The sequence below is a fragment of the Bufo bufo genome, chromosome 6 (assembly GCF_905171765.1).
Source record: "Bufo bufo chromosome 6, aBufBuf1.1, whole genome shotgun sequence".
NCBI lineage: Eukaryota > Metazoa > Chordata > Amphibia > Anura > Bufonidae > Bufo > Bufo bufo.
Window position 1 is genome coordinate 329,683,272 of NC_053394.1, and position 23,919 is coordinate 329,707,190.

General features: G+C 43.7%; 1 protein-coding gene across 11 annotated transcripts in view; it reads right to left on the minus strand.

Moving 5' to 3' along the window:
• The window catches only part of RALGAPB (Ral GTPase activating protein non-catalytic subunit beta), a 95,290-nt gene that overhangs the window by 51,903 nt on the left and 19,468 nt on the right, over positions 1 to 23,919 (minus strand). For 8 of the 11 annotated variants that reach the window (XM_040438212.1, XM_040438213.1, XM_040438210.1 and 5 more), the window contains exons 5-10: positions 22,552 to 22,738; positions 21,825 to 21,956; positions 21,349 to 21,530; positions 20,941 to 20,988; positions 2,717 to 2,865; positions 147 to 363 (exon numbers count right to left, since the gene is read on the minus strand). In XM_040438212.1, the coding sequence (XP_040294146.1) occupies positions 147 to 363; positions 2,717 to 2,865; positions 20,941 to 20,988; positions 21,349 to 21,530; positions 21,825 to 21,956; positions 22,552 to 22,738 (915 nt within the window). The remainder of the gene's footprint in view (positions 1 to 146; positions 364 to 2,716; positions 2,866 to 20,940; positions 20,989 to 21,348; positions 21,531 to 21,824; positions 21,957 to 22,551; positions 22,739 to 23,919) is intronic. The other 3 variants (XM_040438216.1, XM_040438214.1, XM_040438217.1) reach the window with 1 other exon arrangement.

Here is a 23,919-nt window from a genome sequence, read left to right on the forward strand (position 1 = left end):
TAGGATTCATTTCATTTCTGCAAGCAAGATGAAACAGTTCACTGATGCGTCACCCACCGCCCACACCCGCCCATCTAGCCAGGTTTGATCTTGCAGGTAGAAATAATGGGGTGAAATAAGGAGGTAGGATCCGTCTGAGCACTTACCTGTCATGCTGCTGTCTCGGTTAACTCCATTCTGTAGCTTGCAGTGAACAAGGGCGGCATCAAGCAGCCAGGAGCCAAAGAGATTCAAGATGCTGTTGACTTTGGGCCTTGTGGGGGCTGGTAATGGACGAGGCTCGGAGTTTGTTTGGTTTGGGCTGGACAGCGGAGAGGTGGAAGACGCTTGCTGCTGAACCTTTGTGCTGTGTGTTGTGTTTACCTGCCACAGAGACATGAAGATGAATGGACCTACAAGCTCACGGACGCAGTTAAAAGGGGTATTACAGTTTTTTTATTTAAAATTCTGCTAACATACCTTTCTTATATCATGACATACATGTGCTGGGTCAGCATACAGGACCCTGCCATGTGATAAGTAAATAGGACTAGTGGTGGAATCCTGATTTCTATAGTGGTTATTACAGTAACTACATCACTGTGTGTACTTGCATGACTGCCTGTCTCTAGGTGATGTAGTAAAATGGCTGCCTGTCTCTAGATGATTTTAATAAAGTTGTTAATGAAACCTTTCTAACTTTGTAACAAAAAAAATAAAAATAAAAAATAAAACACACACCAGAGATCCGCTTCTACACAGACACTAACACACATGATGTTCAGGTGATGCTGCAGGTAGTAATATTGTATGTACAGTATATGTTCTGCATCCTAAAACACCAATATTCACCGGTTAGATACCAGGGCAGTTATCAAAAGCAAAGTCACATGATACTTGTGAGGTTTACGTGACGGCACACATGATTAGTCCGATCCATCTCTTCTATGCATTCATCTTACAGAACTAAAAACAAGCCTGTTCTTTAGGGACAGGCTACTAATTGGATATAATAAGTGACTGTGTGCAAAATTTTAAGAAATTGTTCAAGATCCTAGCCATTCTTATCTGGACACTTAAAAGAGCTAGGTAAAGATTGGCAAGAAAATTTGACTTTTTATTTTATGGCTTTTGTGATGTTCTATTAATCAAGTTTGAAGCTACTCCAGCGCAAGGTTTGGCATTCACAGTTGGATGAACAGACCCCTCAAAACCCATCTCAATGTCACATTTATAAAAGGTTTTCCAGATTTCTAATTTTGATGGCCTTTTCCAGCGTGCAGTACAGATCCCAAATACTTTCGATGGATCTGTAGTCTGAATCCTGGAAAAGCCAAGCAAAGTTGAAGAAACCCAAAGATACAGAGTTCTCTGAGAAGTCCTGCGACATCTTCATGGTTTCAGGATATGTTTAGGTCCCCTTTAAGAGTACAAATACAATAACTCAGCAGAATACGTTTGAAAGGGATTTTTCATAAATCTTACTTTTTGATACATCACAGATTAGACATAGATTATATAAACCTCATCTCTTGTGGAATGCAGTACTTCGGTTTTACACATCTCACACCCTGCCAGTGCTGGACACAATAGCAGCCTCCCTGAACAAAAGGCTATTTAAAGGGAACCTGTCACCAGGATTTAGTGCATAGAGCTGGGGACATGGGCTGCTAGATGGCCGCTAGCACATCTGCAATACCCAGTCCCCATAGCTCTCTGCGCTTTTATTGTGTTAAAAAACCTTTGATCAATATGCAAATGACCTGATATGAGTCCTGTATCCGGAGATGAGTCCAGCGGAAAGGAGCCCAGCACCGCCCCGCGTCCTCCGAATCTCCTCCTTGCTGGCTGACGTCACAGAGCTGGAGCGCCGAAATCTCGCGATGCGCGAGCTAGCGCATGCGTAGTTCGTTCCCTGTGCTGATGCCAGCACAGGGAATATACATGATGCCGACACTGCGCATGCGCTAGCTCGCGCATCGCGAGATTTCGGCGCTCCAGCTCTGTGACGTCAGCCAGCAAGGAGGAGATTCGGAGGACGCGGGGCGGTGCTGGGCTCTTTTCCGCTGGACTCATCTCCGGACACAGGACTCATATCAGGTCATTTGCATATTGATCAAAAAGGTTTTTTAACACAATAAAAGCGCAGAGAGCTGTGGGGACCGGGTATTGCAGATGTGCTAGTGGCCATCTAGCAGCCCATGTCCCCAGCTCTATGCACAAAATCCTGGTGACAGGTTCCCTTTAACATCTCACCTCACATACAATGACAGAAAACTATGATAACCTATTCAACTTATTAGCATGTAGAGTAAACCTGTTCAATGTAAGATAACCCTTTCATGTATTGTATATAGCAGATACCAGTATTGTTTAACAAAGTTTCAACTGTATCTTGACAAACATGTTCCCAAGGCCTGCTAAGAAATACCAGGATTGTTCCAATTGGATCTTAAGAGACAATATGCACCCACCCCCAAAAGGCCCTATAAGTATGTGCTGAGAAATAAAGATTTCAGATATTTAACAACCTAAGTTCAGTCTGGGTTGAAATTTATCTCCTGATCAGAAGCAAACCGGATATTCGTTGCACAGGGAAATATTCACGGGTTTGAGGTCTGATGCCTCATCATATACCAGCATAAACCTGCCTGAGGAAAAACCGCTAACAACGTTTTAGAAAGACACATGAGAAAACATGGAAAGGACCACACACATCAATAACATTAACACTTACGGAGCTACTTTTCGCTGTGGTTTTATTCACAGTGACAGTACGGTGCCTCCGGCTATGTGGAGGAGTAGTGTTGGTCGCTGTCGTCTGGGGCATACTGAGCCTGTTTACTGGTGTTGGTGGAGCACTGTCAGCCCTGGGGCGAGAGATGCCTGGGGGAGAAAAAATAGGTTTTTGGTTTTATTCTGCGCTGCGCGAGTAGGATCTTTGAATCACGGAGAAATAGCTCCCCACTGTGATGTCTAGGATTGTACTTCAGCTCCATTCAAGTATAAGAGCCTTAGCTGTAATAGACAGACCCATACCTATACTTGTCCAGCCAAGACCTCAAAAATAATATTTAAAGGGGTTATCCAACAGCCCCATGTGCTGGGCCCCTCACAGGTAATATACTTACCCCACTCCTGATCCCCACACCGCCGCTTCTCTCTGTACATGGATGAAAACATCAGTTGTCAGGGGAGCAGCCAATGACGAACCTCTCTAGCGTCACCCGCAATGCTAGGGAGGCTCGTTCCCGTCTGCCTTTGGCTGCTTCCGAGCTTCCCCCCCCATACCAGATGTTTTCATCCATGCACAGTGGCGGTGCGGGGACCAGGAGTGGCGCAGGGAGCGGGGTAAGTATATTACCTGTGAGGGGCCTGGCACACGGGGGGGACTGTTGGAGACGTTGGATAACCCCTTTAAGGCATTATCTATGGAAGGTGCTCCTCTACTAGATTTCTTTTTTCCAGGAGATCTGATTTCTTGGAGGCTTTTTAGCTCTGCTCCATTAGGAAAGAGCTGTGATCAGTGAAAACAGTTAAAGGGGTTGTCTCACCTCACCAAACATCATTTATTATGTAGAGGAAGTTAATACAAGACACTTACTAATGCATTATTAGTATCCATATTGCTTCTTTTGCTGCCTGGGTTCATTCTTCCAATACATAATACACAGCTCGTTTCCATGGTTACGACCACCCATCAGTGCTGGTCCTGCTTGCACACTATAGGAAAAACACTAGCCTATGTGTGCTCCGAGGGTCCAGCCACATGAGAGGCCCACGCTTTTTTTGACGGATTGAAAGGTGGTCGTAACCATAGAAACAAGTAGTGTAAAATGTGATGGAAAAACAAATCCAGCCAGCAAAGGAAGCAATACGAACAATCACAATACACCAGGAAGTGCCTTGTATTAACTTTCTCTACATGATAAACGCCACTTACTGAAGTGAGACAACCCCTTTAAGCTACTGGCCTATAGGGAGTCCGAGACACGCCTCCTGTCTAATGATTGGTTCAGGCTGCTGCTCTCTCTGTCCCTAACAGCACTGCCTCCTCAGAATGATTATAAAGCATAAAACGTCATTCACCTGATTGGATCCGCCCGGTTGCAGCAATGCACCAGACAGGAAGTGGGAGGTTCAGCAGTCACATGCCGTTTCTGACATGGCACTGCCGAGGCCTCCGACTGACGAGCAGCAGCAATATGCGTGCAGACAGGCACAGCACTGGAACTGGGAGGGTTTTTTTGAGCCAATCCTGCCAATGTCAAAATTTCTTTTAGGTCTCAGACAACGAGTAAAGGTTCACGATCCCTAATTTTATGGGCGTTGAATCTCAGTGGACATAAAATACATTGCCATTCACTATAAATGAAGGGTTATCTGATTAGGAACAGAGACCTTTTAAAATCAGACAATTTAAAGAATTTAACATGGTTGTACATTACATTTACCGATTCATGAACATACAATTTCACCATCACCGAAGGCACCAGATCAGTCTAAAAAATTTAGTGTAATCCTCTAGGATTAAAGGGGTTGTCCAAGTTATATAAAAGGAATATAAGATGATCTGCTCACCACGTACCCCCACGTAGTCACCAGTGCTGCTGCTCTGGTCCACTCCTCCAGTTTACAGGCTGCAGAGGTGACGCAGATGTATACAGACCGTGACCACTGCAGCCAATCACTGGCCTCTGCGGTCTCATATCATATACCTCCATGTCACTACTGCAGCGTGTAATCAGAGAGTGGAGGTGAGGGGCGGAGCAGCAAAGCTGGAAACGACAGGCGACTAAGTGGTGGGTAGATCTTTTATCATATTTAGGGGCACTGGGGGGGGGGGATTCTTATAACGTGGACAACCCCTTTACACAAAATTGGTCTCAGGCTTTTCCAGGAAGGAGTACTGAACCCCAACTCCCAAATCATCATTGTTTGTGTCAATTCTCTGAAATGGCGAAACAAAAAATGCTCAGTGGCCTACAAACTGAAAAATACGCTCTACCTCCAGCTACTGGTTGGCTATGGCAAGCAGACCTTGACATAACCAAGAATGCAGTGTGGAGGACAGCTATACAAGATAGAAATATGTGCAGGCTTTGACAGATATAAAGGGGTTGTACAGGATAAAAAAGAAAAAAAAAAAAGTCTGTCAGCAGCTTTGAAATGCTAAACTGCTGCCAGCACTAGGTGAGCAGATCTTTGTGAGGCCTTTCCCACCAGAAATAGTGTGAATGTAAAGATTTATTCTGCCAAATTCAGCTTTCTTAAGTGCCAGGGCCGATCTCCACTGATGTGCTCTCTGGCTGCTTTCCCTCTGCTGAGTGACAGCTAGATACAGAGAGCCCTTCAAAGTGGAGCAGAATTTGGCAAAATAAAAATTTCATAATCTCACTATTTTTTATAAGAAAAACTCCACAAAAGGTATTTTGTACTGCTCTCCCCAGCCTCTACCTAGTGCTGTCAGCAGTTTAGCATGGTCAAAACTGCTGACAGACTCCCTTAAATAAAAACATGACTGCTACATATCCACAGGTTGTGTGTGGTATTGTAGCTCAGATTAATTCACATCAATGAAGCAAAGTTGCAATATCAGACACAACCCATGGACAGGAGTGATGCTGTTCTAGAACAGGCATGTTTAACCTGCGGCCCTCCAGCTGTTGTAAAAATACAACTCCCACAATGCCCTGCTGTAAGCTGACAGCTGTAGGCTGTTCGGGCATGCTAGGAGTTGTAGTTTTGCAACAGCTGGAGGGCCGCAGGTTGAGCATGTCTGTTCTAGAAGAAAGCAGCCATGTTTATCTAAACTTATAGAACTCTTTTAAGGGCAACCTTACCTGTATGTGCATTTCTATCAGCAGGCTGCATGTTACAATTAGTAGGACTGCCCACTCTTCCCACAGGTCTGTATGTTCAATGTGACATTTTCCATTTAACCCCTTCAAGACATCCTCCATATATGTACTGTGGATATCTACACTTTAAAGATGGCTGGCAGGTTTCTGCTCTTTTACACAGCAGACACCCCGGGCTAATGTCTGCAATTGGAGAGAATGCCAATTGCAGACATTTAAGCCCTCATATGCTGTGGTCAATTGTGACCACAGCATGCGAGGCGGCTTTGCCTAGGAGCGCTCTGCCTCTGGGCCCTAACGACACCCCATGCGGAAATCGGGGTTTCTATTCGTTCCCGATGGCATCCTTGGTCCCTCTCAAGTAACCCAGGCTACCACAGCGATATGTTCCTATGGCTTCATAGAAACTATTGAAATTCCCATGGGCTGCAATGGTAATTCATTACAGTCCATGGGACATGCGATCATACACTAATACAAAAGTAAAAAAATATAAATAAATATATACTAAAATTTATATCACTAAGACCGTACTGACCTGTAAAATGAAGGGAACAAGTCCGTTTTACTGCATAGGAAATGCCGTAAAAACAAAACCCATAAAACTACAGTGAAATTGCATTTTTTTGGTAGGAAAAAAACAAGCCCTCACACATGTGAATAGAAAAAAAAAAAAAAAAAGTTACAGCTCTGGGAAGGCAGGGAGTGAAAAACAAACTAAATTTTTTTTAAAAATCACTGTCCTTAAAGGGGCTGTCTCATCATGGACAATGGGGACATATCACTAGGATATGCCCCCATTCTCGATATAGGTGCAGGTCCCAGCACCTATATCGAGAACGGAGCCCTGCAAGTGACGGAGGGTGCACTGCGCATGCGCAGCCGCCCTCCATTTTCTATGGGGCCGGCGAAAATAGCCGAGCGCTGACTTCCGTCGGCCCCATAGAAGTGAATGGGAGCGGGCCATGCATGCGCGGTACGCTAACATTCACTTCTATGGGGAGCCGGCTTGGTAGTGGCCGGACCGGAGTCCTCCCGCCACCACCTTGCGGGGCTCCGTTCTTGATATAGATGTGGGTCCCAGCGGTGGGACCCACACCTATAAGACAATGGGGTCATATCCTAGCGATATGCCGCCATCGTCCATGATGAGACAACCCCTTTAAGCGGCCTTTTCTTCAAAGAGATGATCGGTGATCAGCTCTGAGATAAGGCTTCCAGATGTCAGGTATGTGTAGTGTTGAAGATGTCAGGCAAGTATGAGTTAACCCTTAATAGTATGATGCTTATAGCTTATACAACAGTGCCTCCTAGGTTATGAGCAGGTAACACTACACCAGTAGCAAAAGTGCATTCTGGGTAGTGTTTATGACATCAATGTAAATGCCTTATACGGACAATGATTGGATAGTTCCAAACTAAGAAGGTGTGTTCATCTTAAAAGTTTGGTTAAGAAACCATGTACCAAAGAGAAAAAAAAAAGAGAAGTAGGAGGAGGAACAAAGAAAAAGAGTCGGAGAAGGATCTTGATCATCAGAAAAACTCTTGAGACCGACTTCCCCTAGACTCTGCCCATCACCTATATTCTCGGGAAATGATGATTTTTATGTGTGTGTAGTAATGATGAATTGATTCGCTTGATATCTAGCCAAAATCCCCATTTTGTGTGGATATAGTGTTAAGGTGCTACATCAATATTGGAGCTTTTCAGTTATGATGCATATAACTGAATAAGGATCTAATATTGAATTCGAGAAAACATGCTCTGTTGGGAATCTTTATATTCCCTAGTGTGATATCAAGCCGATAAATTTATAAGCTTTATTGCAATACTAATACAATCAGAGATTGGTCATATGTTCGCAGAGCAAGGGCTCGTATCTGTCATTTCTTGATTGAATTTCTGTGCATAATCAATTTAATTGAAAGCAGTAGTGCATATTATTATTGTGTTCGTTGAGTAGTGTTTTGTTGGCACCATCTAGTGGCGAATTCTGGGTACTGTATATCATTGAAATTTATATTTATTTTTTATGGTATTTTAAATTATTGTATAATAAATAATTAATATTTTTGCATAGACGCTTGTACCCTGTTCTTACTGAATGCACAAAATAATTAGGTTCTCAAGCAAACTCTTTTGAGGCATTTATATGTCCACCTCGCGGATCAATATCATTTGTATAATTTTTCTTTTGATCCATTATTATTTTTTTTATATATAAAGCATTTGCTTTATATCCCCGACAATATTCCAGATGAGGCCACACCAACGCTTTGTAAAGTGGTAGTATTACATCCCTGCCCTGAGAGTCCATGCCTCGTTTAATGCATGACCATATCCTGGTAGCCTTAGGCCGAATGCACCCGTGGAACACGGAAGTGAGCCGGTCCGTGGTATCCCAGCCTGGGCATCCTGCTGACAGCAGGAGCACACGGCGTCATTGGTTGCTATGACGCCGTGCGCTTCATGCCGCCGCTGCACTACAGTAATACACTTGAATAGATCATACCAGTGTATTACTGTAGTACAGCGGCGGCATGAAGCGCACGGCGTCATAGCAACCAATGACGCCGTGCGGTCCTGCTGTCAGCGGGATACCACGGACCGTTCACGTCCGTGTTTCACGGCTGTGTGCATTCGGCCTTAGAAGCAGCTGATTGACATTGTATGCTGTTAGTTAATCTACCATCTACAAGGACACCCAAATGCTTCTCTATAAGTGACTCCCCCAGGACATATGAAGCACAAAGATTATTACCACCAAGATGCATAACTTTACATTTATCCACATTGAACCTCATTTGCCAAGTTGATGCCCAATCATTCTGAGTGTTCAAGTCAGTTTGTAGTATATGGGCATCCTTCATAGACTGCACAGTACTACACAGCTTAGTGTCATCTGCAAAAATAGAAATGGTTCTAGTAATCCTGTCCTCGATATAATGAATAAATAAATTAAAATAATAGAGCACCCAGCACTGAACCTTGGGGTACACCACTTATAACCCAGGACCAATCTGAATAGGAATTACTGACCACAACTCTTCAGCCAGTTTCAATCCAATTACAATTTATACTTTCCAAGCCTATAGACCTTACTTTACCTATTAAATCTCTATGAGGGACAGTATCAAAAGCCTTTGCAAAATCCAGAAACACTACATCCACAGCCGCCCCTCTGTCCAGGCTACTACTAACCTCCTCATAGAAACAAATCAGGTTAGTCTGACAACTTCTGTCCTTGGTAAACCCATGCTGGTTATCACTTATAATATTATTTACAGTCACATACTCCTGTATATAGTCCCTTAAGAGTAGGGATCGACCGATTATCGGTTTGGCCGATATTATCGGCCGATATTGAGGATTTTGAACGTTATCGGTATCGGCATCTATTTTGCCGATATACCGATAACGTATTGGGAACACAGATCGCGCTGCTCTCAGCGCTCTCTGTGTTCCCTCCGCAGCACAGGGGAGAAGGAAGCAGTGTCTCCTCCCCCTGTGCTGCTGCTGCCGCTGCCGCCAATGAGGGGATAGAACATAAGAGGAGGGGAGGGGCTGTGGCCGCTGCGCCACCAATGAAGATAAGCCTTTCATTCATTCATATACAGGAGGCGGGAGCTGGCTGCAGAATCACATAGCCGGCTCCCGACCTCTATGAGCAATAGCTGCGGTCCGCGGTAGTTAACTCCTCAGGTGCCGCGGATCGCAGCTACTGCTGATAGAGGTCGGAGCCGGCTATGTGATTCTGCAGCCAGCTCCCGCCTCCTGTATATGAATGATCGATAGACTTATCTTCATTGGTGGCGCAGTGCGCCCCCCCAAGCCCCCCAGTATTAATCATTGGTGGCGCAGTGCGCCCCCCACCCCCCACCCCGCCAATAGTAAAAACATTGGTGGCGCAGTGCGCCCCCCCCCCCCCCAGTATTAATCATTGTGGCAGTGGCCACAGGATCCCCTCTCCCCTGCTCCTCCGATCGGAGCCCCAGCATGTAAGCCTGGGGCTCCGATCGGTTACCATGGCAGCCAGGACGCTATGAAGCCGTGGCTGGCCCATAGTCAGTAACCTTGCTGCTGTGTGCACAAAGCACAGAGCAGCAGGGACAGTGTGAGAATCCTATTCACCCTGATAGAGATCTATCAGGGGGAATAGGACAAGGGTTCTAGTCCCTAAGGGGGCTAAAAGTTAGTAAAAAAAAAAAAACACAAAAATATTAAGTATAAATGAAAAAGATTTATAAAAAAAAAAAAAATACACATTAACAATAAACAAAAAAAATACACATTAACAATAAACATATTAATTTCAGCAGATTTGTGTAGGAATTTTTTTTCCTCAAAAATGAAAATTCCCAGAATATCGGTATAAATTATCGGCTATCGGCCTGAAAGTTCACAAATTATCGGTATCGGTAATCGGCCCTAAAAAATCAATATCGGTCGATCCCTACTTAAGAGTCCTTCAAAACATTTTCCCACAACAGAAGTTAAACTAACTGGTCTATAATGACCTTGATCCTTTTTTGAATATGGGCACCACATTTGCCTTGCGCCAATCACTTGGCACTGTACCAGTACCTAGAGAATCTTTGAAAATTTATAAACAGGGGCCCAGCAATGACTGAACTGAGCTCTTTAACCACTCAGCCCCCAGTGCTTAAACACCCTGAAAGACCAGGCCACTTTTTACACTTCTGACCTACACTACTTTCACCGTTTATTGCTCGGTCATGCAACTTACCACCCAAATGAATTTTACTCCTTTTCTTCTCACTAATAGAGCTTTCATTTGGTGGTATTTCATTGCTGCTGACATTTTTACTTTTTTTGTTATTAATCGAAAATTTAACGATTTTTTTGCAAAAAAATGACATTTTTCACTTTCAGTTGTAAAATTTTGCAAAAAAAACGACATCCATATAGAAATTTGCTCTAAATTTATAGTTCTACATGTCTTTGATAAAAAAAAAAATGTTTGGGTAGAAAAAAAATGGTTTGGGTAAAAGTATATAGCGTTTACAAACTATGGTACAAAAATGTGAATTTCCGCTTTTTGAAGCAGCTCTGACTTTCTGAGCACCTGTCATGTTTCCTGAGGTTCTACAATGCCCAGACAGTACAAACACCCCACAAATGACCCCATTTCTGAAAGTACAACACCCTAAGGTATTCGCTGATGGGCATAGTGAGTTCATAGAACTTTTTATTTTTGTCACAAGTTAGCGGAAAATGATGATTTTTTTTTTTTTTTTTTTTTTCTTACAAAGTCTCATATTCCACTAACTTGTGACAAAAATAAAAAGTTCTATGACTCACTATGCCCATCAGCGAATACCTTGGGGTCTCTTCTTTCCAAAATGGGGTCACTTGTGGGGTAGTTATACTGCCCTGGCATTCTAGGGGCCCAAATGTGTGGTAAGGAGTTTGAAATCAAATTCAGTAAAAAATGACCTGTGAAATCCGAAAGGTGCTCTTTGGAATATGGGCCCCTTTGCCCACCTAGGCTGCAAAAAAGTGTCACACATCTGGTATCCCCGTACTCAGGAGAAGTTGAGGAATGTGTTTTGGGGGTGTCTTTTTACATATACCCATGCTGGGTGAGATAAATATCTTGGTCAAATGACAACTTTGTATAAAAAAATGGGAAAAGTTGTCTTTTGCAAGATATTTCTCTCACCCAGCATGGGTATATATAAAATGACACCCCAAAACACATTCCCCACCTTCTCCTGAGTACGGAGATACCAGATGTGTGACACTTTTTTGCAGCCTAGGTGGGCAAAGGGGCCCATATTCCAAAGAGCACCTTTCGGATTTCACTCGTCATTTTTTACTGAATTTGATTTCAAACTCCTTACCACACATTCGGGCCCCTAGAATGCCAGGGCAGTATAACTACCCCACAAGTGACCCCATTTTGGAAAGAAGAGACCCCAAGGTATTCCGTGAGGGGCATGGCGAGTTCCTAGAATTTTTTATTTTTTGTCACAAGTTAGTGGAAAATGATGATTTTTTTTTTTTTTTTTCATACAAAGTCTCATATTCCACTAACTTGTGACAAAAAAATAAAACTTCCATGAACTCACTATGCCCATCAGCGAATACCTTGGGTCTCTTCTTTCCAAAATGGGGTCACTTGTGGGGTAGTTATACTGCCCTGGCATTCTAGGGGCCCAAATGTGTGGTAAGGAGTTTGAAATCAAATCAGTAAAAATTGACCTGTGAAATCCGAAAGGTGCTCTTTGGAATATGGGCCCCTTTGCCCACCTATGCTGCAAAAAAGTGTCACACATCTGGTATCTCCGTACTCAGGAGAAGTTGAGGAATGTGTTTTGGGGTGTCTTTTTACATATACCCATGCTGGGTGAGATAAATATCTTGGTCAAATGACAACTTTGTATAAAAAAATGGGAAAAGTTGTCTTTTGCCAAGATATTTCTCTCACCCAGCATGGGTATATATAAAATGACACCCCAAAACACATTCCCCACCTTCTCCTGAGTACGGAGATACCAGATGTGTGACACTTTTTTGCAGCCTAGGTGGGCAAAGGGGCCCATATTCCAAAGAGCACCTTTCGGATTTCACTCGTCATTTTTTACTGAATTTGATTTCAAACTCCTTACCACACATTTGGGCCCCTAGAATGCCAGGGCAGTATAACTACCCCACAAGTGACCCCATTTTGGAAAGAAGAGACCCCAAGGTATTCGCTGATGGGCATAGTGAGTTCATGGAAGTTTTTATTTTTTGTCACAAGTTAGTGGAATATGAGACTTTGTATGAAAAAAAAAAAAAAAAAAAAAATCATCATTTTCCACTAACTTGTGACAAAAAATAAAAAATTCTAGGAACTCGCCATGCCCCTCACGGAATACCTTGGGGTGTCTTCTTTCCAAAATGGGGTCACTTGTGGGGTAGTTATACTGCCCTGGCATTTTAGGGGCCCAAATGTGTGGTAAGGAGTTTGAAATCAAATTCAGTAAAAAATGACGAGTGAAATCCGAAAGGTGCTCTTTGGAATATGGGCCCCTTTGCCCACCTAGGCTGCAAAAAAGTGTCACACATCTGGTATCTCCGTACTCAGGAGAAGGTGGGGAATGTGTTTTGGGGTGTCATTTTATATATACCCATGCTGGTGAGAGAAATATCTTGGCAAAAGACAACTTTTCCATTTTTTTATACAAAGTTGTCATTTGACCAAGATATTTATCTCACCCAGCATGGGTATATGTAAAAAGACACCCCAAAACACATTCCTCAACTTCTCCTGAGTACGGGGATACCAGATGTGTGACACTTTTTTGCAGCCTAGGTGGGCAAAGGGGCCCATATTCCAAAGAGCACCTTCGGATTTCACAGGTCAATTTTTACTGAATTTGATTTCAAACTCCTTACCACACATTTGGGCCCCTAGAATGCCAGGGCAGTATAACTACCCCACAAGTGACCCCATTTTGGAAAGAAGAGACCCCAAGGTATTCGCTGATGGGCATAGTGAGTTCATGGAAGTTTTTATTTTTTGTCACAAGTTAGTGGAATATGAGACTTTGTAAGAAAAAAAAAAAAAAAAAAAAAAAAAAAAAAATCATCATTTTCCACTAACTTGTGACAAAAAATAAAAATTCTAGGAACTTGCCATGCCCCTCACGGAATACCTTGGGGTGTCTTCTTTCCAAAATGGGGTCACTTGTGGGGTAGTTATACTGCCCTGGCATTTTCCAGGGCCCTAATGTCTGGTAAGTAGGTAAATGACCTGTGAAATCTGAAAGGTGCTCTTTGGAATGTGGGCCCCTTTGCCCACCTAGGCTGCAAAAAAGTGTCACACATCTGGTATCTCCGTACTCAGGAGAAGGTGGGGAATGTGTTTTGGGGTGTCATTTTACATATACCCATGCTGGGTGAGATAAAATATCTTGGCAAAGACAACTTTTCCCATTTTTTTTATACAAAGTTGGCATTTGACCAAGATATTTATCTCACCCAGCATGGTATATGTAAAATGACACCCCCAAAACATATTCCCCAACTTCTGCTGAATACGGAGATACCACATGTGTGACACTTTTTGCAGCCTAGGTGGGCAAAGGGGCCCAAATTCCTTTTAGGAGGGCATTTTTAGACATTTGGATACCAGACTTCTTCTCACGCTTTGGGGCCCCTAAAATGGCCAGGGCAGTATAAATACCCCACATGTGACCCCATTTTGGAAAGAAGACACCCCAAGGTATTCAATGAGGGGCATGGCGAGTTCATAGAAAAAAAATAATTTTGGCACAAGTTAGCGGAAATTGATTTTTTTGATTTTGTTCTCACAAAGTCTCCCTTTCCGCTAACTTGGGACAAAAATTTCAATCTTTCATGGACTCAATATGCCCCTCAGCGAATACCTTGGGGTGTCTTCTTTCCAAAATGGTGTTATTTGTGGGGTGTTTGTACTGCCCTGGCATTTGAGGGTCTCCACAATCATTACATGTATGCCCAGCATTAGGAGTTTCTGCTATTCTCCTTATATTGAGCATACGGGTAATGAGATTTTTTTTTTCCGTTCAGCCTCTGGGCTGAAACAAAAAAATGAACGGCACAGATTTCTTCATTCGCATCGATCAATGTGGATGAAAAAATCTCTGCCAAAAAAAAAAAAGGAGGGGAAAGGCGTCTGCCAGGACATAGGAGCTCCGCCCAACATCCATACCCACTTCAGCTCGTATGCCCTGGCAAACCAGATTTCTCCATTCACATCAATCGATGTGGATGAATAAATCATTGCCGGGATTTTTTTTTTATATATACAAAGTGTTTGCCAAAGTATATGAACACCGCCACCTCCTCAGCTCATATGCCTCGGCAAACATATCTTTTACTGCAGAGGAGAAATCTCGTCTTGCAGCGCCGCATACACCGACTTGCGTGTAATCTGACAGCAGCGCAATGCTTCTGTCAGAATGCACATCAGTGCTGCAGCTAGTCGATCGGTTGGTCCACCTGAAAGGTAAAAAAAACAAAACAAAAAAGAAAAAACCAGGCCGCAACGCAATAAATTTATTAACTGTCTGAACAGAACATAGAAACTTTTTTTTAACTTTTTTAACTGAACGTTTAACTTTTTTACTTACCGGTAATTTTTTTTTTGTTTAGTTTTTTTTACCTTTATAGAACAAACCTCTCCTTCCCCATGGGACAATGTGCAAAGCGCAAATTGCCCAAAGATGTGGCGAAGTACATTATGCACTTTATCCCAGGTGAAAGGAGAGGTTTGCAGCAGCTGTGAGTAAAAGGGCCCTAATAGCCCTGTGTGCCTGTCCTGTGAGATGCAAACCCTATGCTAGGTGTACCTGTGTGTGGTACTTCCGGAAACACTCACCAAAGCATAGGGCAGGGTGGTCAGGACAGTCAGGACAGAAATAGCGGGTGTCACGCCTTATTCCACTCCTGCTACAGACACGACATTTTTTTCGGGGTGGCGGTTGGGTTGAGGTACCAGCAAACGACACTGGGGAAATGTCGCTCGTGTAGACGGCTAACTACACTGGTGGATGGGGGCCACGGAACCTCCTGGGTAAAGGAGGTTCTCGATGATCTCTTCCTGGAATTTGAGGAAAGATCGTGTTCTCCCCAGCCTTACTGTAGAGAACAAAACTATTGTACAGCGCCAATTGAATTAAATATACAGACACCTTCTTATACCAGCCGTCTGGTTCTGCGGGAAACTAAATAGGGAGCCAACATCTGGTCATTGAAGTCCACCCCTCCCATGAGCGCATTATAGTCGTGGACTGAGAGGGGCTTTTCAATGACACGGGTTGCCCTTTCAATTTGGATTGTCGTGTCTGCGTGAATGGAGGAGAGCATGTAAACGTCACGCTTGTCTCTCCATTTCACCGCGAGCAGTTCTTCGTTACACAAGGCAGCCCTCTCCCCCCTTGCAAGACGGGTGGGTACAAGCCGTTGGGGGAAGCCCACGCGACTAGTTCGCGCGGTGCCACAGGCGCAAATCCGTTCTAGAAACAAATGCCTAAAGAGGGCCACACTTGTGTAGAAATTGTCCACATAAAGATGGTACCCCTTGCCGAATAAGGGTGACACCAAGTCCCAGACTGTCTTCCCACTGCTCCCCAGGTAGTCAGGGCAACCGACCGGCTCCAGGGTCTGATCTTTTCCCTCATAGATCCGAAATTTGTGGGTATAGCCTGTGGCCCTTTCACAGAGCTTATACAATTTGACCCCATACCGGGCACGCTTGCTTGGGATGTATTGTTTGAAGCCAAGGCGCCCGGTAAAATGTATTAGGGACTCGTCTACGCAGATGTTTTGCTCAGGGGTATACAAATCTGCAAATTTCTGGTTGAAATGGTCTATGAGGGGCCGAATTTTGTGGAGCCGGTCAAAAGCTGGGTGGCCCTCTGGGACGGGAGGTGGTGTTGTCGCTAAAATGCAGAAAACGTAGGATGGTCTCAAATCGTGTCCTGGACATAGCAGCAGAGAACATGGGCATGTGATGAATTGGGTTCGTGGACCAATATGACCGCAATTCATGCTTTTTAGTTAGACCCATGTTGAGGAGAAGGCCCAAAAAAATTTTAATTTCGGAAACTTGGACTGGTTTCCACCGGAAAGACTGGGCATAAGAGCTTCCCGGGTTGGCGGATATAAATTGTGTGGCATACCGATTTGTTTCTGCCACGACTAAGTCCAAGAGCTCCGCAGTCAAGAACAGCTCAAAAAATCCCAGGGCCGAACCGATTTGAGCCGTCTCAACCCGAACTCCAGACTGGGCGGTGAAAGGGGGAACTACAGGTGCGGCTGAAGTTGGTGACTGCCAATCAGGGTTTGCCAGCACCTCAGGGATTCTAGGGGCTCTACGGGCCTGTCTGCGCGGTGGCTGCGACGGGGTAACTAGTGCACGTGCCACCGTACCAGCTTCAACTGCCCTTCTGGTGCTCGCCACGTCACCATGTTGTACGGCAGTGCTGGTACTAGGTCCAGGAAGGGCTGCGCTGCTGGTGTATGCCTCACCACGTGATAATATACAACATTACAGTAACATATATTGTGGTAGATATAAATCGATAAAAATATATTCGATAAAAATATTAGATAGATGAATGGTAGAAAATTCAATGTTGGAGTATTCGATAGAATATTCGATACCATTCAATAGTGTCGATAAATTCAATAATATATATCACACCAGAAACTTCAAGTATTGTCCAGATCTTATATATGCTGTTATTTGGGAAGAGGGGGTATTATCTTCTAGCGCTCTATCCCAATTTGGGAAACTGAATGTCACTGAAAATGTTGTAGGTGTATTCACTGGGAGCGCAATATGTTCATAAAGTGTCCACAGGAATCCTGATGATGTGTAAAGTCTCTTATAGCATATCCTTTTAAGGTCCATATAAGCTTTGAATCGAAGAATAAATCGATGTTTGGCTTACCGTCTAGCGTCTGCTGTCTCCCTATTGCTTAAATGGAGCTTTAAATATTTGCCGGCTTATTCAGTCGCTCCATACAGCAAGCTGGTTTAGATTTCGCGGGAGGAAGGCAGACACTCGACCACTGAGGAAGGGAGAGTGAATCTACCCGTAACGCGTATGGTGAAACAAGTGATGTACCTGCATTGAAAAACCTCAGATAATACTGTATGGCCATACAGAAGAAAATTTCTACAGTAAAGGATTAATTATTCTTATCGTCGACAGCTACACCGAAGGAAATTGCGGGAACAGAGTGGCAACTCCCGCAAAATCTAAACCAGCTTGCTGTATGGAGCGACTGAATAAGCCGGCAAATATTTAAAGCTCCATTGAAGCAATAGGGAGACAGCAGACGCTAGACGGTAAGCCAAACATCGATTTATTCTTCGATTCAAAGCTTATATCGACCTTAAAAGCATATGCTATAAGAGACTTTACACATCATCAGGATTCCTGTGGACACTTCATGAACATATTGCGCTCCCAGTGAATACACCTACAACATTTTCAGTGACATTCAGTTTCCCAAATTGGGATAGAGCGCTAGAAGAAAATACCTTCTCTTTCCCAAATAACAGCATATATAAGATCTGGACAATACTTGAAGTTTCTGGTGTGATATATATTATTGAATTTATCGACACTATTGAGTGATATCGAATATTCTATTGAATATTCCAACATTGAATTTTCTACCATTCAATCTATCGAATATATTTTTATCGAATATAGTATCGATTATATCTACCACAATATATGTGATTGTAATGTTGTATATTATTGCTACATTGTTCTTATAAATTTTATTACTTGTATTTTATGGGGATTTAATAAATATTTTCTGCATATGTCAATTTGGTTGCCAGGTGTATGAGTGCTCGCTCATTATTCTATTGTTACATTTAGTAACTCTGCCTTTTCCTTATCTTCAGTGACTAACCCCCCTTTACCATTATTTAGGGGACCTACCTGCTCAGACCTTGGTTTTTAGCACTTATATATTTAAATAATTTTTTGGGATTTGTTTTGCTCTCTTTTGCCACCTGCTGTTCGTTTTGTATTTTTGCAAACTTTATCTACTTTTTACAGATTTTATTAAAGGGTTTCTATCACTTCGTTTCACATATTTAGCTGTCAGACACTAGCGATCCGCTAGTGTCTGCTCTGCCAAACCATCCTAATAGAATTGCTTTTGGGGCAGCCGTTTTGCTAAAAAAAAGAACTTTTATTAATATGCTAATGAGCCTCTAGGTGCTATGGGGGCGTCATTAGCATCTAGAGGCTCCGTCTACCTTCACAAACTGCCGCCGCCCAGCGCGTCCCTCCAGCCCGCCTATCTCCTCCTGAATGCGATCCTCCCTGTGAGCGCCTGTATTCGGCGCATGCGCAGTGAATGTCTGACCGCTTCCCTGCTCAGACATCTCCACTGCGCCTGTTCCTCGGAGCACTATGACGTCATCGCGCAGGCGCAGTGGAGATGTCTGAGCAGGGAAGCGGTCAGACATTCACTGCGCATGCGCCGAATACATACGCTCACAGGGAGGATCGCATTCAGGAGGAGATGGGCGGGCTGGAGGGACGTGCTGGGCGGCGGCAGTTTGTGAAGGTAGATGGAGCCTCTAGGTGCTAATGACGCCCCCATAGCACCTAGAGGCTCATTAGCATATTAATAAAAGTTCTTTTTTTAGCAAAACGGCTGCCCCAAAAGCAATTCTATTAGGATGGTTTGGCAGAGCAGATACTAGCGGATCGCTAGTGTCTGACAGCTAATTATGTGAAACGAAGTGATAGAAACCCTTTAAGCCCTTTGTAAACTTCAAACGCTACAGCTGACCCCTCAGATTTGTATTTTATTGCCCTTTTTACAGTAGCTGTAGGCCATGGGGGTTTAAATTTTATCAGTTTATACTTGTTACCTAAAGGAATACATTTTTTAGTGCAATTACTCAATGTGAATTTGAAGCTCTCCCATTTATCCTCAGTATTATTATGTGACAGTAGCTGCTCCCAGTCTATGCCCTGAAATGCTGCCCTCAACCCAGGGAAATTAGCCTTTTTAAAATTCAATGTCTTTGCTTTGCCTGACAGAGTTTGCTTCTTATAGTTTAGGGGGAATATAATTATATTGTGGTCACTATTAGGCCTCATGCACACGACCGTTGTTTTGGTCCGCATCCGACCCGCCGTTTTTGCGGCTCGGATGCAGACCCATTCACTTCAATGGGGCCGCAAAAGATGCGGACAGCACTCCGTGTGCTATCCGCATCCGTTGCACCGTTCCGTGGTCCCACCAAAAAAATATAGCATGTACTATTCTTGTCCGTTTTGCAGACAAGAATAGGCATGTCTACAATGGGCCGCCTGTTCCGTTAATTGCGGAAGGCACACGGGCAGCTTCCGTTTTTTGCAAATCCGCGGTTTGCGGACCGCAAAAAACAGCACGGTTGTGTGCATGAGGCCTTACCTAGTGTTTCTCGAACAGTAACATTTCCAACAAGCTCTGCATCATCAGAAATTACCAGATCGAACAAAGAATTGTCCCTAGTGGGGGCTTCTACAAACTGGCCCATAAAGTGGTCCTGCAGCAAGTTGAGGAATCTTCTCCCCTTTGCGGTTGAGGCAAAACCATGACCCCAGTCAATGTCTGGGAAGTTAAAATCTCCCATTATGACCACTGTGCCAGCCTGTGCAGCCCGCTCTATTGGGTTATACAGTTGTGTTTCTATCTCCTCTGATGTTAGGGGGTCTATAGATTACCCCTTTAAAGCAATCTTGAAATGGAAGAGTGTAAAATATTCAGAAACAACCAGACACGGTTGTTTCTAAAGAGAACAGTATGGGGTAACGGACAAAAAGTTCCTGAGTTTGGAACATATATTCACTTGGGCTATAGAAAAATTTGTCTCTTGAGATTTAAAGGGGGTCGGCCTATACATTGGGGCATATCACTGGGATATGCCCCCAATGTCCGATAGGTGTTGGTTTCACCTCTGGAACCTGCACTGATCTCTAGAACACAGCCCGGAAAATCAAGGAGAGCGGAATGCACATGAGAGGCTGTTCTCCATTCATTCCTATGGGAGTGCCGAAAATAGCCAAGAAGCATGCTATTTTTGGAAGTCCCATCCAAAAAAAAGGAATAGGAACCGCACAAGTGCGGCCACTGCTCCATTAAGTTTTATGGGGCTGACAGAAATAGTTGAGCGATCGGCTATTTTCGGCAGTCCAATAAAAATGAATGGTGGGTGGCAGAGCATACGCAGTCCGCTCTCCTTTCATTTGTGGGCTCCAGAAGTGGGACCCGCATCTATCAGAGACTGGGGGCATATCCTAGCAATATGCACCCAATCCCTTTAAAGGAACACATTAGGCAAGATAGATACTGTGTAATACTAAGTGCAGGGTCCAAGAAGGCAGTGCATGACAAAGGGGTCCCTGCGACATGCACTTTAATGCTATCCTTACTCGTCTTGACACAAACAATGTGACTTTGTAGAGCCTGGGCAGAATTCTGAAACATAGTGATTAGTATTTTTAATCCAAATCAGTAGTCATTACCAACCAATACCAGATTTTTGGACCAAACTAACACATATAATTAAGGTTTGGATACCATATTTTGGTAATCTTTCCAACCCAATGTTCTTAAAGACTGCAACTCCTGAAGAAGAAACATACGAGTTTATCACTGTTATTTATGGAACATGACGTATTTCCTACATATAAAAGCCATCCCTGGCGACCACAATAATACATATTTTTTGCATAGCGTATGTAGTAAAACCTCTTAACTTGGGAGTGTCATTTACTAAAGAAAGAGCGAGGTTCCAATTACGTGGGACCACACTGTCAAAAGCAATGGGGAAAAAACGCTTATCCAATAGGCAAAGGGCTCTAGCAATGGAAATAACCAGTTGAACGCAACGGGCACTTTTGCTGTGAGTGCACTTTTTCATTCATGTACACAACACATGAAAAGGTCTGAACACTGTATAGAATATAGCCAGGACAGAAGCATTACCTAGAAAAGCATCCACTAAACAGCTAACCCCACGCATGGCACGGAAGAAGATCTGAGGCAGCTGTTTGAGACAGGAGTACTGGTTGAGCTCCTGGGTGGGCACCCCGCTCACATTTAGAAACTGTTCCTGAAACTTTGGAGTTGTGCCAATAATACTTGGGTTGCTGAGGTCCACAGGGTTACTGCAGAGAAAATGAGAGATATTTAAATTATTATTGAGTCAAAATTCAGAATGATGACCGGCAGCTGGGGCCCGAGCTGAACCAGCCATGGCACAAGCCCCGGGTCTTATACAAGATTCCCAGCAAAGGGGGACTCGAGTTCTGTGATTAGGGCAGGACTCGCTCATTGGTCAATGGACATCACAGCTGTAAGACTCTGACCATTCTGACTTTCATGTAATGAGACCAACGTATCAAGATGTTTGTCCAGTTATGAACTCTGCTTTTACTCCACTGAATTAACCCACTGCATACCTCAGCATGTGGAGAAATCTGAACCAGGTTTGGGTCACACATTCATTATCCATTTCAGCGGGGATCAAGCTTGCATCTTCCTCTGGAACTTTGAACGGGGGAAATGAAGGCCCATATGTGAACCGTAACAACCTGGAGCAAGTTAAAAAGGTTGAATTAATAACCAGATAAGTATGTGAACACTTTGTATTGGCTTGGCTCCAAGATACAATAGACTTTCTGCTCTGACCACCCCCAGCACATATCACTGACAATACTAGGAGCTCTCTGTCCCAGTTTAGCTGCTTCCTTCTGCATATGGACCAAGAGACAGAATTGCCTAAAAGGAGGAAAGAACTCTACGTATTAACAATATCATGGGCAGAGTAAAAACAGGGGGTGGGCAGAGAAGGAAACCTGCAACGGTGTGATTCAGCCAATAGCTGCAGAGCAGGAAGTGATGTCAGAGAGAAGGGGCGGTGCTCTGACAATTTCTCCTGTAAAGCCCAGTAACACGCAGCATTAGCTGATCCTGGCGGTGGTGCTAAGAGCCAATAGTGTTAAGAGAACATTGGAAACAAGGATTTGGGGGACCAGAAAGAAGGAGCTTACTGTCCTGGTATGTTGCATGACCTTACTAGGTCCATTTTACTAACTGAAAGATCTTCCTGCAGTTTCACTTCTAGGATCTGACAGAGCAGGAATACAGTTCTAACACATCCCATGCACATCTATCACATAGCCTCACCTAGATGTCAGGGCACAGATCGCCTTGCTCCACTGCTCTACCACAGCTGGGTGGTGTCTCCAGTTGGCCACCATTTCTTTGGCTGTCTTCCAGTAGGGTGGTGTTGGGAAGCAGCGAGTGCAGGCCAGTAACCAGACTTCAAACAGAACCCCAATTAGCTTGTCCGCCAAACTTTCTGCAATACCGCCTGGGAAAGAAAAGCAACAGACACATGTAAATCTATTGCTTCCATGTGACATTTTCTGTTACATTGTTCAACTTTCCATTAAGCAGCTTCTTTTAAGAAAGCTGGGAAACAAGTAATACAGCAGCTCTAAAGGGGTTGTCTAAGGGTGGGTTCACATCATGTTTTTGCAATCTGTTTAATGTATACGTAGTGGAGAAAAAAAAAAAAAAAAAAAGGATACAAAAGCGTAGCAAACCATGCTTTTGTATCCTGCAGAGTTCGGTAAAAAAACGAAAACGTTAAAATACACTTTTTTTTTATAACGGAACTATTGGTGAACGAATGCCACTGTATGGCGTCTGTCTGTGGCATCCCTTTAAAAAGAGGACCTTTCATCAGTTTTGACATAGGCCATATATGGTATTACCTTGTAGGCCAGCCCCCACTGATGCCATGGGTGTATTTTTTTCAACCTCCACCCGGTTCGTCCGCTGTGGCCCCCCCAATGACTTGCCACTCTGTATTATAATGAGCAGTATACTCGTAACAGGGAGGAGACGCAGTGTTCTGCTGCAGGCGTCTCCTTCTCCCTGGCTGTGAGCGCGATCCAATCAGAGCGGAGGAATTGGGTGGATTTGAAAAAATAAAAATAAATACACCCGTGGCACTAGTGTGTGGGCCGCCCTACAAGGTAATACCATAATTAGCCTATGTCAAAACTGACGAAAGGTCCTCTTTAAAGTATAATTTTTTGTACAAGTTAAACAGATGGCAAAAATGTGAACCCACCGTCCCTACAGCTTCAGAGGGGTTGTGCCAACATTACATTTAAACATTATACATCATGAAAAACTAGTTAAGTTTGTAACTTACTTTCTGTTACAAAAACGCTCCAGTTGCGAGATATTTATTTATTATTTAATTTATGCACTTATATAGCGCTGCTACATTCCACATCAGGATGTCTTTGGAGTGTGGGAGGAAACCGGAGAACCCGGAGGAAACCCACACAAACACAGGGAGAACATATAAACTCCATGCAGATGTTGCCCATGGTCGGATTTGAAACTAGGACCCCAGCGCTGCAAGGCACCAGTGCTAACCACTGAGCCACTGTGCTGCCCTCTTTACTCCATTATAAATGGCACCCCTGGTGCTTAAAAAATCTGTATAGCAATTTCAACGTCCACCTACGGAGCTGA